Below are 19869 nucleotides of genomic sequence, written 5' to 3'. Positions count from 1 at the left end.
GCAGCAATTTAGACAGACCCTATATATATATATAATGAGGAGGGTTCCAGTACCTCATCATACCTCATATTTTATATCATCATTTTCTTCATATTCAAAGTCTAAATTGTCAATCCGAACCGTTCAACATAATATCCATACTAAAATATGGTTAGGGATGAAATTTTTTTACTATTTTTTAAGATGGGTAGAAAATCACTGTTTTTTGAACGGTTCAAAAACAGTGATTTTGTACCTATCTTAAAAAATTCCAAAATTTTTTCCAAAAAATATAAAATTTCATCTCCATACATATTTTAGTATAAATATTTTGTTGAACGGTTCGGATCGACAATTTGAACTTTGAAAACGAAAATATAAAATATGAGGTATGATGAGGTATTGGAACCCTCCTCATATATAATTAGACGATCTCAATAATTGGAACAAACCAATCATTTGATGAGAATTGAGGAATATCTAAAGAACATCAAATCGAATTTAGTTTGATATTGGTCTAAATTAATTAACCGACTCGTTTTTTAAATTAATCGTGCATATTACTTGAGATTAGTACAAATTCAAACTTTCTGTGAATCTATCCCGTCCACACAAATCTAAATATATATCGAACTATTTAGACCATCAATTATATAGTTTGATATCCATCGCAAGCATATATATCTCACCTCTCCGAATTCAGATCCAGTAAACTACTTGACCTAATAGAATGAGATCGAGATCGTTTTTAATCAGACACGAGTCTTAAAAATCCCCGTACGACGGAGTCAAAAACTCAAGTAGCCGACTTTGATTTTTATTGGACTGTGTGGATCCCATTAATTAGTTATTAAGACCAAAGCGTTATGATAATAAGAGAACAAATACAATCAATAGGCTAAGAATTGCCAGCTGGAGATCTATTCCATATTCCATGGTTTATGAAAGCAGGGCGGGGGCCACTATGTCAACGAATGTGGGCTGCGTACGTGTACAGAGATAAATAACGTGGGCCCACTGTTGCTGGCCTGTTAATTAGTTATTATTATTGGGACTTCAGCCTATCATTGCTTCCTTTGTGTGTGGGTCATGCTAAGATATCAAATACCTGATATCAATCCAATACCCTTCCATCATCCCCTTAACTTTAAAGAATAATCATAAACTTCTGCTCCATCAATAGTTCAATACCCATCTCCTGTCCTTTCTGATAAGGTCACAAGGCCTGCTAACTGCCATGTTTAAACATATTTATTTTCTCTCTCTCTCTCTCTCTCTCTCTCTCTCTCTCTATATATATATATATATATATATTTTGTTTTCAAAGAAGTAACAGTCTAATTAGAATTTGCAGACCTGGTTATATAATTTTTTCCTTATATAACTAACTCATCCAGAGGTGATATGTAGTCCTAAACAACAAGGCGAACTAGGGGTATTAAATTTAAATTTAATGAATAAGGCCCTTCCTGTAAAATCGTGGGTAGGTACTCTTCTTTTGGAAATAAATTGTAAATACAACAGATAGGGGTCGATGATGTGATAAATATATACAGCTGAAACTTTAATACTAGTCTTTGATGGGTCAATCTCAGAGTTGGGTGTGCTGCTGACACTAGTATTTTTCTTTTTCTTTTTTCTTCTCACTATGGACTTTGTATTTTTTTTTTATATAGAATGGAAGGGCATTTCTGCCTATTTAAAAAAAAAATACAACAGATAGTTAATATTGGTTCAATAAATTAGTTAACAATGGTCAATATTCCACGAAATTTTGGATGGATAGATGGAATTGAGATTGTGCTTTAATGAGTATTTTTTTTTTTCAAATTTATTCTCTATTGTTTCTAAACCTCATATTACATTAGCTGAAGTCATGCCAACAGGTTGTATGCAAATTCAATTGGATAGGCAATTATTAGGAACTTTTTAGTATAATGGAATCAATTACAAACTAAATTGAGTACTACTTTCCAAATGCCTTCTCTTGAAGCAGACAACATTGCATGGAGATGGTCTTCAAAGGGAGTATTTTCTTAGAAAAAATAGAATATTAACTAAAGATAATCTCATTAAGAAGGGTTGGATTGAATCCGGTGAATGTTTTGTGAACAAAAATAAAGTGCAGATCATTTATTTGTAACTTGTTCTTACGTAGTACAAATTTGGACTTGGATTGCTAAGTTCCATAATTTTGGGTTTAGATGTAAATCTGTTAAAAAAATTGTGGGAATTAGGGACAAATATCCATAAAAGATAAACCATTGATTGAATTAATAAAAGGGACAACACTTGGGTTGTATGGTTGGAAAGAAACAAATTATGCTTTAGAAATACAACAATACTCTCTATACAATCCTTTGCTACAAAATAATTTCATTAGCTTCATTAAGTGTAAAAGTACATGAGAAAAATATGTTCTTTAAACTCACATTTATTCTTCCTTTTGATACAAAGAAATTGGTATCCCTTATAGACAGTGGATGGAGAGCAGGAGGCCATGGATCATATGTCTAGAACCGACCTACAGGCTGAAGATGTTGTCTGAGTTTTAAGTGCATCTTAATTAGTATAAAAAGTAGTTTTTGTGTACACTGGTACTGGTTTTTGTGGTATTCTAAAGCATAGTAGTTTTTAGTAGTTTATGTGGCAAATAGTTTTAGTTAATCCTTTAATGCTTTAGGTTCTATTAATGTAAAGTACATAGAGACAGGTACCAAATGGTTGGTATCATATCTTTGTAATACTGGTTTCTATAAATGAAATTGGTGAGGTTATGATCTCACTTTAATAATAAAAATAATAAATCTAACTCATCCCGACCTTACTTGGAAACTCTCGTCCCCTTTTGTTGAGCGTTTGATCAACTCAATAAAAATATAGTTTGTAATGAGCTATCATCATGGGGTTTTTGGAGGTCAATTGTTTTCATTATGTACAGAATGAGTGTTGACTCAGGATTTGACTTTATTATTGCGACTGATTCATTCTGTGCATGAAGTACATGGCTTCAGGACGTAATTTGTCCCTATCATTGCAAATCTGTGTCAATAATTGGTTGCCATTTTAAACTTTTTTTAATTTTAATCCAAGAAGGTCAAATCATGCATTACTTGATGTTATCAACCAGAAACCTTGTCCTTATTTATAATACCTCTTATTCCATTGTCGGTCATTCTTGTCATGCCAAAACTGTACTATTTTTTCAATAGTTTTAATCCAAGTATGTAAATTGTATTGTCACATTCAACGGAATGTAGTTGCTGGTTTGCAAAACAAAAGGTTGTCAGAAAATAACTCAATTAGGAAGAGAAATTGGGAGAACAAGATATTCAAAACAGAGGATTATATGTGGAAATCTTCTTAGCTCACAGTTTGCATTTTACAACTCAACATTTCACGCTTTCAAAGGCTATACACAATATATAACTTCACTTCTTACAACACTAAAAAGAGTAAAAACTTGTAATTCTGAACACTAAACTTTAGTTAAATCCTATATTGCTCTGCTTGGCCTATACCAAAGTAGCACATGTCGAAGTTGCCGGATCGAACAGTGCTGGCACAAGGTACTTCCTCCCATGAGCTCCGTTCGCGTTATAGCTTGCTCCTGTGGTGGGGTCCACAAGAAGATTGCCAGCATATCCCGAGAACGCTCCCTTCCCATAGACACCGGCACACGCTGTTGCGGCCTCCAATGGCGCCTCCTTTGGGCCCTGGTAAAACCCGTCACCAAAAGGGTTTGTCACAGCACCGGCTATCATGCTTGCAAGATTAATCACCATTCCATCCAACCCGACATCGGCGTTAGGTGCCACCAGCGCCGGTGTTTGTGGGCCGTAAATGGGCTTGTGAAATGGCCATGCACATTGGCCGGGGCACTGGGTTACCGAGTTACCGACCCAGATGTAGGTGTATCCAACTTTTTTGTTCGAGTCATGGAGGCCACACCGGCTCATGCAAAAGCCGTCAACAGTCACGTCTTGGGCTGTGAAGACCAGCGCAATCCCACCTTTTCTAGGCTTGGTATTAGCCGCGAGCTGGGAAATTTGCGACAGACTAAGGGATCGGCCTAAGGAGCACTTGTCATCTGTGATTTGGTTGGCAAGTAACATGTTGGTACTTTTCGGGCTATTGCTTTTGACAGTTTTAGATAGATATAATCTGACGATGGTTTTCCACCACTGTGCGACGGACGGGTTTGGCGCTTGCATGGTGGCTGTTAATGAAAGGATAAAATCTGAGATGATCGATTTCTGAGCGGAAGTGAATTGGCCGTACCAGAGTACTGAGATAGGGATGTCTCCCCAGAGCACAGCCCCTTTGTGGTACGTTAGGAGGTCGGGCTGTGGCTGGTACAGCTCGGTTAGCTTTCTGGATTGAAATCCTATACTTACACTTGCAAGGGATGCAAGCAGAGCAAGGAGAAGGGTGGTTTTAGATAGCAGGCTTGGAGAAGACATTGTAGGGTATGAAAAAAGATTGTATGGTTGCTTCTTTTGAGTGTGGTTTGTTTGCTTGAATTATTGATTTTAGTTGTGAGGAAATGATGAGGGAAGGGGATGGATTTATATAAAGAGAGAAATGACGCGTGTGGAATGAATGGAGAGGATTCCACTCAGCATCCTGCATTGATGTTTAACAAAGAGAGCCTGTTGGATGGCAGCTGTGATCTCAATCTTTATTTGATTCCTCCAGTCAAACTAAATACTAACTGTTTTGCCATCCTATAATTGAATGACAAACCTTGGTTACATATCAGAATTCAGCTGCGTGAAATTACAAAATATTTTTCTTTTTGCCAAAGAGGCAAGTAGACTAATTAAAAAGTAATTTTGTTTTGTCGATTGCAATGAGAAATTGAGCTTCTTGTTCAGAGAGGCATTTTGTTGGGTTATCGGGCTTTGTTTTTCTCTAAAGTGTGCTTATTCTTATTTCCTTTTTGGGATTTGTTTATAGAGAGAGGTAGCTGGGGAAATATCACAATTGAGAATTAACCCAAATTTTATATTGGCTTATTTATCAGGGTTATGTAGTATGAATGAAGTTGTACGCCTACCTCTTCAATGCAAAACGATAATATTGTATTAGTTTTACGGGGGACATAAATGAACTTTTGCAAGTTAAATAAGGCTATCCATCGTAATTAAATATTTGGAAGGTGTGTTGTAAACCATTGAGTTTCACTGGAGTTCGCGAAACTCGTGCTTACTTTCAACAGTCTTGGGTATTGGGCTGTCATTCAAAATTCTAGGTTAATAATAATTTTCTATTCGAATTTCTTGTTAATGTATCTTAAACAATTCTAACTATTTATAACAAGAGGAGGGATCAAGTTACAACACTTGAAAGTTACAACAAAGTTACAACATCATTTTTTTTCATTTTCAAAGTCCAAATCGTCGATCCAAACCGTTAGATATTCAATCTATATTAAAATGTGCTTGCAGACCAAATTTTACATTTTTTGAAATTTTTTTGCTATTTATTAAGATGGGTACAAAATCGCTGTTTTTATTAAAATTCTGCACCATTAAAAAACAGCAATTTTGTACCCATCTTAATAAATAGCAAAAAAATTTCAAAAAATGTAAAATTTGGTCTGTAAGCACATTTTAATATAGATTGAATATCTAACGGTTTGGATCGACGATTTGGACTTTGAAAATGAAAAAAAATGATGTTGTAACTTTCAAGTGTTGTAACTTGATCCCTCCTCTTATAACAATTAGCCTTAAAATTTATGTAATTATATTAATGGAGTAGAACTAGGGTGCTCTTAAGCTCACCAAAGTTTTGGTGAGCTTAACTCTAAAACTTATCAAATCGGTTTCAAATGACGAATCCGAACCGTTGAAACCCGCCTACCTTACGTGTGATGCATCTACATGTGAAATTTTTAAACATTCGAATTAATTTAGTATAAAGTCAAGCGGTCAAAAAACGTTCAAAAATGAATGCACTAAAATTAATTTATTAACCTTCTAATTTTGACCGCTTGACTTTATACTAAATTAATTCAAATGTTTAAAAATTTCACATGTAAATGCATCACACGTAAGGTAGGCGGGTTTCAACGGTTCGGATCGTCATTTGAAATTGATTTTATGAGTTTTAGAGTTAAGCTCACCAAAACTTTGGTGAACTTAAGAGCACCCTAGTTCTACTCATATTAATGATATGATACTAATGCTATACGTAATTCAAATTGGTGACACGTGACGTGAGTGACGTGATGCATGATTGAATGATCTGGAACTTTTAATTAATGACCCGTGATTTTTATTAATACCCTCCAAAAAAAGAAAAAAAAAATCAAATCTACCCTTCAAATAAATAAAAAATTATAAATACTCTAACCGCCTAACAGTGAGGCGGTTTTTTTTTTTTTTTTTTATAGATTTCTTTTTTACAAATCTTTAGTAGACCGCCCCACTGCGGAATGGACTGCTATAATTTTTTTTTTGGTTACATTTCTTAGAGATGTTTGCTATAATTTTTTTAGATTTTACTATAAATTTATTTTTATATGTTTGCTATAATTTTTTTTTTCCAGATGTTTAGCAAACCACCCCACAGTAGGGTGGTTGGTTATAATTTTTTTTTTTTTTAGATATGTTTACTATGTATGGAATCATCGTTGGATATCTGCTAGATCCAACAAGGTGTTCCAAGTTAACTTTGCACGGATCTAGGTAATCATTTTGATTGTTAACGGGGTAAACTAGTCCGTTGAGTACCTACATAATAGAAAAATGTAATGTATTGGAGGGATGTGCATGTACCTCTTTAAGGCCAATTTTCTTTCTTTCCTTCTACCTTTTCATTTAGTATCCCTGTATGCATATGGATAGATAGAAGGGCATAAAGTGTGGCCAATCTTATATTTTTATATATTTCATATTACTAATTAAGTAGATAATCAATGTATTAAAGTAGATAATTAATGTTGTAATAGTTAGAAATTATGATGGTGGTTCCAACTCTCCGCTTTATTGTGGTTGAGTGTAATGTTTGTTTAGCAATTATATTAATTTTTCTTGCATTTTTCTCAATGTTCGTTAATTGCTGCATCTTTAATACATTGAAATGTTTCAAGTTGGCTAGTTTATACATTCATTATGTACACACTAAACATATCTAAAAATTTTTTTTTTTTTTATAGCAAACCACTCCACTGTGGCTGAAAAAAAAAATTATATCAAACATTTGTTAAAAAAAAAAAAATTATAGCAGACCACCCCATAGTTGAGCGGTCTTCTAAATATCTATAAAAAATATGTAAAAAAAAACCGCTCACTGTTGGGTGGTTAGGGTATTTATGATTTTTTTTTTAATTTAGAGGGTTGATTTCATATATTTTTTTTCTCTTTTTTGGAGGGTATTAATAAAAATCACATAGTAATGATGGTTGATCTATATCGAATTATATTTAATTTACATAAAATTTGATCGACAATGTATTTTTAGTGAGGCTATCATAATATGCATATTAAATAGCAATTCACACTATGAATTTATATCTTCGTTTTAAGATTCTAACAGTCAATCTGAATCGTTAAATATGATCTAAATAATAATTGCCGACCAAATTTTACATTTTCTTATATTGTTTTACTATTTTTTAGATAGGAAGAAAGTCACTTTATATGAAAATTATGGAGTATGGACCAATCATATATAGTAATATTCTATCTATCTAAAAATAGTAATAAAAATGCACAAAAATATAAAATTTGATGCACAAGTACATTTTTATACATAGATCATGTTTAAGAATTTGAATTGACTATTTAAACTTAAAAAATAGAGATATTTCTCCATAGTACATATCAGTATGTAATATAATATGAGGTGGGCTACGGTGAGTTGCAAAGTAAAACGCGTTTCTACTTCACGCCGTATTTTTATTTTGAAAGTCCAAACGACCGATCCGAACCGTTAGATGTTTAATCCATATTGAAATGTGCTTGGAGACCAAATTTTACATTTTTTGGAATTTGTTTACTATTTATTAAGCATTTTTGAAAATTGCTGTTTTGCTGTGAACAGTAAAAAACAGTAAAATTTTCTGGACCATCAGATCAGCGACTTTCAAAATTGCTTAATAAATAGTAAAAAAATTCCAAAAAATGTAAAATTTGGTCTCCAAGCACATTTCAATATGGAGAACAAGATGAACGGTTCGGATCGACGTTTTGAACTTAAAAATTGCAAATTATGAGCATGAAGTAAAATAGTCGCTTTACTTCGCAACTCACCGTAGCCCATCTCATATAATATTATCATATTGCCTCAGTCAAAGTTTTTTATGTATCTAATAAATTACGTCCGTAATTTTTATTTTATCATGATCAATAATGAACTGCTATATATGCAACTAACTTACTAATATACAACAGTGAATAACTTACTTCTACAACTATTAATTAGAAGGGTTTAGAAACCATCTTATTCAAGACAATAAATAAATTTCTTGATTGTGAAAATCTCTGCAAATTATAAATATTTGCAATCCACTCAAAATTTTGTAATAATCTCTTCGATTTATATATTTACAACATAAGAAAGCAAAGTAAGTACTTAAAAAAGTCAAATATAATCACGGAGAAAAAGTAAAATAATTTGCTGAATGCAAAAATGTGAGCTAATTATGAAGAAGATAGATTTTTTATCCTCATCTTTTTTAATCAAATTTTGTAATAATAATGTAGGAAATTTCTTATAACCAATTGTTTTTGTCATTTAGTTAAAATAACAAACTTCCAAATTCATAGCAGTTATTCAGTTAAACGTGATCTTAGATGCCACAAAACTACACGGAAAACATAAATTTACCAAATTTTAGATTCAAGTTATTTAAAAGAACATTATGTTAAGAATCAGATTTTAATTGAGTGACAAAGGTATATGTCCTTTGATATATATAGAAAGTTATGGATTGAAAATATAAATGGAGAAAATCCTTTTTTTATAATAATAGAGGTTTAAAAAAATATTGAATGACTTGACCACTGTTTTAGATAAATAATGTATAATATACTATTTTTCTTGCAAGTTTAGACAAATAAATTTCAATTGAAGACATCGTTATCTAGCTACAAAAAAGCAATCTTATTTTTTTTTGACATAAAATGCTGCATAATTTTTTATTTATAGAAATTATTATAAAATAATGTAAGATATTAGATGGTTTGCATCCACATTTTCTCTATAGTATTAGATGATTTTTTTGTGGCGTGGTGCTATATTATTCATAGGTCTCTGAAGGAACTGATGATTATTTTTTTCCGGCTCTTTTAAGATGTCTAAAAAAACCGAAAACTAAATTCTCGGTTCCTTCTGTGAGATTCAAATATAAATGCACTAACTTATATTATTTGAAAATATTTTTTATAAAATAAAAAAAATCTCCTTTTAAGTCTATTATTTGTTTTTAGGGAAAATTGGTTATTTGTCACTCTAAAACCTTCAAATTTGAAAAATTCCATCCTGAAATTTGAAATTGTAATAATGCCACTCTAAATTTCATTAATTCTTAATTTTGTCACTCTAAATAATTAATGACTAAAATACCCTACCTTCTTCTCCTGCCTCCTCCTCTTCTTTATATCCTCTCATGAACATGATCATGTCGAAAATATGAAAAAAAAACTCTCAAATTATAAAGCTGAAAATTGAAAAAGAAGCTTTCTTTTGATTTGAAAAATTAAAATTATCTAGGAAAGCAGAAGGAAATATTGCAGAATAGCAAATCAAATCTCAATTTCAGAAATATTATAACGATAAATTGTAAATTGGGACATACGTGCTGAAGCAGTGGTCATGAAACAGATGTCTACAACTGCTACATAAAACAATTGAAGCACAGCTACATAATTGCTGCTTTTAAAGTATAAACAACAGTTTGTATTTCAAAACAGTCCATAAATGAGAGTAATTTTTTTAAGTAATAACGCTGAGCAATGTAATTCTGTAAATTAGATGAGGCGTGAGAACAAAACCTCCCAAAAGGTATACACAAATTAAAGGAAAGCTTTTTTTTTCTAATTTTCGGCTTTATAATTTGAGAACTTCTTTTTTCTATTTTTGACATGGTCATGATCATGAGAGAAGAATATAAAAAAAAAAAAGAATGCAGGAGAAGAAGAAGAGGAGAAGAAGGGAGGATATTTTAGTCATAATTTCAAATTTTAAAATAACATTTTTTTTAATTTAAAATTTTTGAAGTGACAAATAACTAATTTTTTCTGTATTACATGTAATGAATTTTATGTTTCAATATAGAGGAGGGTTCAAATGCCTCCATGTTTTTGTGCCTCCATCTCTCTCTATCAGTTTCAAAGTTCAAACAGTCGATCCGAACCGCTCAACCTAACCTCCATACTAAAATATGTTTGGAGACCAAATTTTATATTTTTAGGAATTTTTTTACTATTTTTTTAGATAGGTACAAAATCAGTAAATCTGAACCATCTAAAAACAGTATTTTTGTACCTATCTAAAAAAATAGTAAAAAAATTCCTAAAAATATAAAATTTGGTCTCCAAACATATTTTAGTATGGAGGTTAGGTTGAGCGGTTCGGATCGACTGTTTGAACTTTGAAAATAATAAAAAAAGATGGAGACATGATGGAGGCACAAAAACATGGAGGCATTTGAACCCTCCTCTTCAATATATTATACTTGCGGGTTTCACTCTAAAAAAAAGTAAGGTCTAAGGCACGCGTGCAGAGAACATGTTCTTAAAAGTATTTACTGTATTACGGGCTTTACAGCTGTACAGTTCCCCACAGTCCGCACGTGCCTCCCAGTGCCGACTTGAATGAAGCTCTATATACCGTCATAGTCAAATTTGGCTAGATAAGCCTAGAAGCATAGAAGCCGCCTCCTCCATGAAATCAAATTAATTATCAATAATGTGCTTTGTTCTAAGGAATGAATTGTTGTATAATTTTATTGTTAGAGAGGAATTCCACCAAATTGAGCATTAACCAATCGGAGTGCCAATTAACACTTGGGGCGAGTTTCAGAATATATAATTTCATTAAAAGAAAAGAGAGAAGAAAGGACTTGTGCCAATTAACACCTGGGGCGGGTCAAATGCTTTATGTTGACGTTGATGATTGCCAGTGGAATGTTCTTGTGCGAGTGACTAAGGACCTGTTATGCACAGATGAAACCTTCCGCAATGTATCTGCTCTTGATGAAACCTGTTTCTGCTATGTCGATCAAGTTGTTGATGTGTTCTTCGGAAATTTTTATTAGTACTCTAAAAAAAAGTTTACGAATCTATAATCTACTATTTTTTTTAGATATCTTAATATTTTCATTTAAATAATTTTGTAGAGTTTTAATTTTCTTGTTTAAGGTGTATGTCAAAAAATAAGATATTTGATATATTTATTAGTGATGTCGTAATTCTTTATAACTTTGATTTGATTTGTAAGTTGGATATCACAAGTCTAAAGATAACACTAATTAAGAACTTGGCATTGATTCTTATAATTTATTTTATTCAATATACACAAATAAATATGATTAGATTGCCTCAATAAAACTTTTTTTTAAGAGAATAATTGGAGAGTACTAGAGAGAATAATTGAATTATTTGATTATTGTCAACATATACCATTTGCTTGAATAAGCAAACACACACAATAAATAGTAAATGTATTTTAAAAAAATTATATGGATAATTCTTGAATAATCTCTTAGGTTTTGATTAAATAAAATACCGATCGTTATATGTCTACTATTGATAGAAAACTTAAATTGAATTTTTGAGGTACTAAACAATGTTTTTTTGCAATTCTGATGCTTCAGATGCCCGAAAATTTTCTCCCAGGCAAAATTCGGATTCGTCTCGTCCCCCCTTTCTGAATTGTGGTCATACGTGCAAATCCTACTTTTCTAGCCAAAGTTATGGTTATTTAAATTTTTTTTTTTCAAAAAAATGATGCTTCCGTGCAAAAACACTGATAACGCACCGATGCTTTGTGCCACATCGATGACGTGCCTATGCTCTCTAAACGGTCATAACTTTATTATTGTCAAAATATCGATGACGCACCCATACTCTCTAAACGACCATAACTTTAAAATGCATTTATTATTTATTGTGTGCATTTAATTTTTTAATGGATTATGGTTTAATTTATTATTCAAAGATCATTGAAATTATCTATGATTGTTCAATATATGTTCTTTACACAGTAATTATTATTTTTTTTTCAAAATTCAAAATTGTCTCTTCTTAGATTTCACAATCTTGTTCTAAACTTTTTGTTGATGTTTTTCATGAATTATGGTTATATTTATGATTCAAAAATCATTGAAAGTATCTTGTTTGGAATAAAAAAAAATTGGTTATATTTATGTAGTTGAAAGTCATTGAGCAATCTAACCATATTTTCTTGTGTATATTTGAGTAAAATAAATTATTAAGAATCAAGGCCAACTCCTTAATTAGTGTTTTTAGACTTGTGTTATCAAACTGACAAACTAAATCAAAGTTATAAAGAGTTATGACATCACTAATAAATATATCAAATGTCTTATTTTTTGGCATACACCCTAAATAAGAAAACTAAAACTCCGCAAAATTATTTAAATGAAAATATTAAGATCTCTAAAAAAAAATAGTGAACCGCCCCTATAGAGGCGGTCAGGTCCTCAGAGTGGATTGTCCCTATAGGGGCGGTTGGGGCAATTTTAAAAAATAAAATAAAATCGATGGTAGATTCGTAAAAACCTTTTTTTTATGGTATTAATAAAAATTTCTGTGTGTTCTTGTAATCTATTGGCCAAGATTTTAGATAATATTCTTTGTATTCCATTCACAAAGCTGATTGGTCTGAATTGGTGTGGTTGGGTGGGAAAGTATCCTCTGCGGAGTTTTTCCATGCAGAGCTGTGCGGAGCTTTTAATCTGGTCCGTTCGTTTTGAATCGGACGGATCAGATCAGATCTTGCCCGAATTTTAAAAAAACTCAAAATTTGGTGAACCCTTAATCCAGTCCGTCCGATCCGAAATGAACGGACCAGATTAAAGCTCCGCACAGATAAACTCCGCAGAGGATAGCGTTCCGTGGTTGGCTGGGATTTTTTTATTTTTGGTAGTAGGATTATGAAGGAATTGTTTAGTAAGGAGATTGGGGAGTCATTTATTGTTATGTGTTGGAATAAGACATGTAGATCTGGAATAAGGAGATGGGCGAATTTCTTGTAAAATTTAACAGTAAAGTCATTTCGACCAGGGGATTTATTGTTAGGCCAGGACCTAATAACCTCTTCTATTTTTGTTTTTGATATTGGTGATTGTAAGGCTGAGAGGTCATGTTGTTGTTGTGAAGGATAAAGATTAGGCCAGTGAATTTGTGTAGTGTTTGTAGGTTGAGTGTCATGAGGGTTTTTTTGTAATATTCAAATAATACCATTGTGTTCAATCTGTGCTATTAGGTTGGCTCTCTTATTTTTGGATGCGACTGCATGGAAGCATTTTGTACCTTAATATCCTTGAATTTCCCATCTGAGTTTTGCCCTTTGCTTTCAAAGCTCTTCTTCTAGAACCGACAGGTGCTAATACCTTTTCTTGACGACTTGTAGCAGCAGCTTTTTAATGTGTGTTGGTGCCCTTGATTCTTTTACACTGTCCAACCACCCGATGTACTCCCTGCATGCTTTGATATGAGATTTGATTGAGCCAATCTTGGAGGAAGACCATCTTTTTTATTTCTTGTTGTAGCTTGTCTAGTTTTAGGTTGAACTCAGCAGGGTTGGATGCAATCGTAACTAATAGCCATGTTTGTGTTACTAGCTCTGTTAATTCATTAACTTTCAGTCAAAGGTTTTCGAATCTGAAATTTTTTGTTTTTATGTGTGTGGTTTTGACTTTGAGTCTTAGTGGGCAGTGATATGAGGATGTGCTTGGTAAGACTTTTTGTGATGAATTTGGGTATTTTTGGTTCCATTCGGTAGAGATGAGAAATATGTCTAAGCATGCCATTGCCAGTAATTCTCTGTCATTTGTCCAGGGGAATGATTTGCCTTGGAGATTTATGTTGAGAAGGCCCAGGTCTGACACAAGTTGAGCAAATTGTCTAGTATATCTCCAATTTGAGTTGTTGGCCCCTGTTATAACAATTTTTACAAAGAGTGCTCCTATCATAACAGATCCGTACCAGTTGGGAATTGTCCCTGGTACCGACTGGTACCAATGAACTCACACAATTCAAGCAAGAAACACGTAAAGCCGGTTTAGGTTCAAAAGGCATAAGAAGAGCCCAAGTCAAGGTTGGTACCAAGAACCTAAATCGGTCATACAAATCAAAGCCATACACGGCTTAAGAGAAAAAAAATTCAACTATCGCAACGGAATAACAACAGTGAGCATAGGCAATTTAGCGGAATTTACTTCTAGCTGTGAATAGGTGAAGGTTGGTATGGAGGTGTGATTGGCCGCGCCTTCTCCACCTAGGGGTGCAAACGGGTTGGATATTACCCGACCGTATTCGACTCCGTATTCGAAAATTTAATACGGATATCCGATATCCGAATATCCGTGCGGATACGGATATGGTTTTGAATTTTAATTATCCATATCCGAATAGTAGATATATATTATATAATTTAATATGTATTTTGAAAAAAATTATGTCATTCACTATTATAAAAGCGGATATCTGTATCCGTATCCGTATCCGGTTAATATCCGATCTGTATCCATATCCGTCTAATATCCGATCCGTATCCGTATCCGGAAAATAAAAACAGATACGGATATAATTTTACCACTATCCGATCTGTATCCGATCCATTTGCACCCCTATCTCCACCTCTCTTCCCAACCGGTCTCGAGGTCCAAGCACAAGCCAGCCAAGGAAAAGCACAATAAAATCCCCGAATCGGGTTGAGAAAAATGACCAAAAAATTGCTGATTATGTTGCAATCTATGTTTACTGGACTGCATAAAACAACTTCATTCATACTATCTTGAATTATTATTTATATATTTTTATTATTAATTGCAATATGTTTTTTTCCTCTTTGTCTTGTTAACTCTTTTAATTTGATTTAATAGATTTTAGTATTAACCAAAGTCTACTACTACAAAAAATAAATAATTTATTTTTTATTCTTGCAATCAATTAAATTTAATTTTTTGCGGACTGCTGATCAGCGGTAACTACAGAACCTCTGATGGATAACCCAAGACAATATTTGGATCAATTGTGATATTTCCCCTGATACATGTAAAGAAATCTCACAAAGAAAAATAAGAATATAATAGACACACTTTAAAGACCTGATAACAAATTTCAGCCGAACCCAACAAAATACCGCTCTAAACAAGAGGCTCAATTGCTTGTTGGGATCCACAAACAAGATTTATTTAGCTTGCTTGCCTCTTTGTCAAAAAAAAAAAAAAACATTATCTTGTTATGCAGCTGAATTCGTATCCACTGAGTTCTGGTATGCAGCTTTACCAATTATAGGATGGCAAAACAGTTAACAGTCTCTCTTTGTTTGACTGGAGGAATCAAACAAAGATTGAGATCACAGCTGCCACCTAGCAGGCTCTCTTTGTTAATCATAAATGCAGGATGCTGAGAGGATTCCTCCCCATTCATTCCCCACGCGTCATTTCTCTCTTTATATAAATCCATCCCTCCCCCTCATCATTTCCTCACAACTAAAACCAACACTTCAAGCAAACAAACCACACTCAAAAGAAGCAACCATACCTTACAATGTCTTCTCCAAGCATACTGTCTAAAACCACCCTGCTCCTTGCTCTGCTTGCATCCCTTGCAAGTGTAACTATTGGATTTCAATCCAGAAAGCTAACCGAGCTGTACCAACAGCAGCCCGAACTCCTAACGTACCACAACGGGGCAGTTCTCCGGGGAGACCTCCCTATCTCGGTCCTCTGGTACGGCCAATTCACTTCCGCCCAGAAATCGATCATCTCAGATTTTATCCTTTCACTAACAGTCACCACGCAAGCGCCAAACCCGTCAGTCGCACAGTGGTGGAAAACCATTGACAGATTTTATCTCTCTAAAACTGTCAAAAACAATGGCCCGAAAAGTACCAACATGCTACTTGCTAACCAAATCACAGATGAAAAGTGCTCCTTAGGCCGATCACTTAGTCTGTCACAAATTTCCCAGCTCGCGGCTAATACCAAGCCTAGAAAGGGTGGGATTGCGCTGGTCTTCACAGCCCAAGACGTGACGGTCGACGGATTTTGCATGAGCCGGTGTGGCCTCCACAGCTCGAACAAAAAAGTTGGATACACCTACATCTGGATCGGTAACTCGGCAACCCAATGCCCCGGCCAATGTGCATGGCCATTTCACAAGCCCATTTATGGCCCGCAAACACCGGCACTGGTTGCACCTAACGGTGATGTCGGGATGGATGGAATGGTGATTAATCTTGCGAGCATGATAGCCGGTGCCTTGACAAACCCATTTGGTGACGGGTTTTACCAGGGCCCAAAGGAAGCGCCATTGGAGGCAGCAACAGCATGTACCGGTGTTTACGGGAAGGGAGCGTTCTCGGGATATGCTGGTAATCTGCTTGTGGACCCCACCACAGGAGCTAGCTATAATGCGAACGGAGCCCATGGGAGGAAGTACCTTGTGCCAGCACTGTTCGATCCGGTGACTTCGACGTGTGCTACTTTGGTGTAGGCCAAGCAGAGCAATATAGGATTTAACTAAAGTTTAGAGTTGTAAGAAGTAAAGTTATATATGAGGAGGGTTCAAATGCCTCCATGTTTTTGTGTCTTCATCATGCCTCCATCTCTCTTCATCATTTTTAAAGTTCAAACAGTCGATCCGAACCGCTCAATCTAACATCCATACTAAAATATGTTTGGAGACCAAATTTTATATTTTTAGAAAATTTTTTACTATGTTTTTAGATAGGTAAAAAAATACTGTTTTTAGATGGTTCAAATTTACTGATTTTGTACCTATATAAGAAAATAGTAAAAAAATTCCTAAAAATATAAAATTTGGTCTCCAAACATATTTTAGTATGGAGGTTAGGTTGAACGGTTCGGATCGACTGTTTGAACTTTGAAAATGATGGAGAGAGATGAAGGCATGATGGAGGCACAAAAACATGGAGGCATTTGAACCCTCCTCGTTATATATTGTGTATAGCCTTTGAAAGCGTGAAATATTGAGTTGTATAATGCAAAATGTGAGCTAAGAAGATTTCTACATACAATCCTCTGTTTTGAATATCTTGTTGTCCCAATTTGGCTATTTCTCTTAATTAGTTATTTTCGGACAATTTATTGTTTTGAAAACCAGCGACTACATTCCATTAAATAAGACAACACAATTTACATACTTTCTACTTCTATAATATCCCATTTTTTCTTATTTCTGTTAATTAAAGCTACTTTGAAAAATGAGGACTTAGTGCAGTGGACCAGTGGTACAAATTTTCGTCTATTAAGAAACTCAAGTTTAATTCTCAAAAATAACCCCTGTATATATCACAAGGTTTCCACCCCCGGAAACCTACCAACCATGTAATTGATTATGCATGGTTAATTTAAATGAGGGCATGATCCTCATTGTTTTCTAAAAAAAAAAAAAAAAAAAATATATATATATGAGAGGTATTCAAGCCGTGCAGCAGAGATAAGGTAAATTTAGTAATGACTAGAAAAAAATATAGAGAGATATTGACCATCAAATTTATTTTGACAACAGATAAAATTAAGTTTGAAGATATATTCAGCATATGTTAGTAGACCGTGTTATACATTTGAATGCATTTGATTAAGTACAGATAAAATTAAACTATTTAACTTCTCAATTTTTTTTTTTTTACCATATTATACTAAACTTATACCCAACATATCCAAAATATTAAAATTAGTTAATTGTTTTATTTTTTTATTTTGATAATTATTTTCAGTCGTCATTGTTAGTACATAAAGAAGAGCCATATTCTATGAAAGATCCATCAATCAAAATTATTGAAGAAATAGTACACTTTTGGCATGATAAGAATAACCGACAATGGAATAATTAGGCACATATAAATAAGGATAAGGTTTCTTCTTGATAACATCAAGAAATGCTTGATTTGATCTTCTTGGATTAAAATTAAAAAAAGCTTTTTTAGAAGGACAGCCAATTATTGATACAGGTATGCAATTAATGATTGGGACAAGTTAATTACGTCCAGAAGGCATGTACTGCATGCACACAATGAACCAGTCGCTATAATCAAGTCAAATCCTGAGTCAACACTCATTCTGTACATAATGAAAGCAATTGATCACCAAAAACCTCATGATGATAACTCGTTACAAATTACTATACGTTTGGATTGAGAGTGAGGTTAGTGAGAATAGCATGCTAACTTCAAATTTGGAATAGCCGTTAATCTAACATTTCAATGGAATAGTGAAATAACAGATAATCCGAGCTATTCCTTGTGTTGAGAATGGTGTTTTTTTTCACCCAAACGTGAAATAGTGAGAATAGCATGCTAGGAATAGTTGTTAACCCAACTAACCCTGCTATTCCTTGGCACCCAAACACACAGTAAGACTTGAGTGTTATAAATAGCATAAGGCCATTCGTGTTACGGTATCAAAAATCTATCGTATAACTTTCAAACTTTGATTTAAAAAGCTTAGTAAAAAATCTATCGTATAGCTTTGAAACTTTGATTTAAAAAGCTCAGTAAATTGATTATATAATAAACTTGTAGAATACTAATTTTTACTATTTTTGAAATTTCTTTTCTATTTTTTATGATTTATGAAAGATGACAAAAAATGACTTAAAAATAAAAAAATTATCAATATTTTAAGTTATTTTTTTGTCATCTTTCATAAATAAAAAAATAGTAAATTTATTTTCAAAAATAATAAAAATTGGTATTCTACAAGTTCATTGTATAACTAATTTATTGTGTTAAATTGAAATTTGAAATTTAGATGACAAATTTTTTTAGATCGTAGTACATATAGCCTTGTGCTATCCATAACACCTAAACCTTATTCTTACTAAATTGCGCTACATAATTTTCTTTGTTTAGCCGATCAAGCGATCAACAAAAGGGGACAAGAGTTTCTAAGTAAGGTTTGGATGAACTAATTAATTATATGATGAGAAAAAAATAATACAATCAGGTCTGAAATTTCTGTAGGCTGTTACTTATTTAAAAAAAAAAGATAAAGAAAATAATTATGTTAAACAAGGCAGTTAGCTGGCCTAGCAACCTTATCAGAGAGGACGGGATATAGATAATTTTTTGAAAAAACAATAAGGATCTAGCCTCATTTCATTAATCTCAATTTTTTTAGTTCCTGAGAAGGAATCCTGAAAGACGGGAGATAGATATTGATAGAGCTCTTTATTTTATTTTATTTTTTTAAGCTATTGATGGGAGGGTACTGGATGTTTTGATTGATACGTATTGAGTAGAACTAGGATGTTTTTAAGTTTATTACATTTCTATGTGAATTTAACTCTAAACTTTATGGAATTGATTTTAAATAACTAATTTGAACCGTTGAAATTCATCTACCTTACGAGTGATGAGTGTACAGACAAAAAATTTAAACTTTTGGATTAATTTAGTATAAAATCAAGCGGTTAAAATTAGAATGTTCATAAATTAATTTTTGTCTATCAAGCTATTAAATAATAATGTATTTATCTTGTGAACATTATTTTGACCAATTAACTCTATATAAAATTAAAATTTTTGTATGTAGATATATTACTTATAAGGTAATGGACTTTAACAATTTGAATTTCAAAAAAATTTAGAATTGAGTTTATAAAGAGATTTGATGAACTCAGAGATGACCCTAGCTAGCTCTCCTCTTAGGTATTCGATCTT

At 33.0% G+C, this 19869-nt stretch overlaps 2 protein-coding genes across 2 annotated transcripts; one reads left to right on the top strand and one right to left on the bottom strand.

The window, feature by feature from the left end:
• Positions 1 to 3324: 3324 nt before the first annotated feature.
• On the bottom strand, positions 3325 to 4532 carry LOC144566358 (protein PHOSPHATE-INDUCED 1-like). Its single transcript, XM_078316376.1, has 2 exons — positions 3457 to 4532; positions 3325 to 3425 (listed from the first exon to the last, which is right to left on the bottom strand). Exon 1 carries the CDS (start codon positions 4440 to 4442, stop codon positions 3495 to 3497), a length of 948 nt encoding a protein of 315 aa, XP_078172502.1. The 5' UTR covers positions 4443 to 4532; the 3' UTR covers positions 3325 to 3425; positions 3457 to 3494.
• Positions 4533 to 15662: 11130 nt separating this feature from the next.
• LOC144566357 (protein PHOSPHATE-INDUCED 1-like) lies at positions 15663 to 16736 on the top strand. Its single transcript, XM_078316375.1, has one exon. It carries the CDS (start codon positions 15732 to 15734, stop codon positions 16677 to 16679), a length of 948 nt encoding a protein of 315 aa, XP_078172501.1. The 5' UTR covers positions 15663 to 15731; the 3' UTR covers positions 16680 to 16736.
• The last annotated feature ends 3133 nt before the right edge of the window (positions 16737 to 19869 follow it).

This window comes from Carex rostrata, chromosome 15 (genome assembly GCF_964058835.1).
Source record: "Carex rostrata chromosome 15, lpCarRost1.2, whole genome shotgun sequence".
Classification (NCBI taxonomy): domain Eukaryota; kingdom Viridiplantae; phylum Streptophyta; class Magnoliopsida; order Poales; family Cyperaceae; genus Carex; species Carex rostrata.
This window is presented reverse-complemented; position numbering and strand designations above follow the sequence as displayed.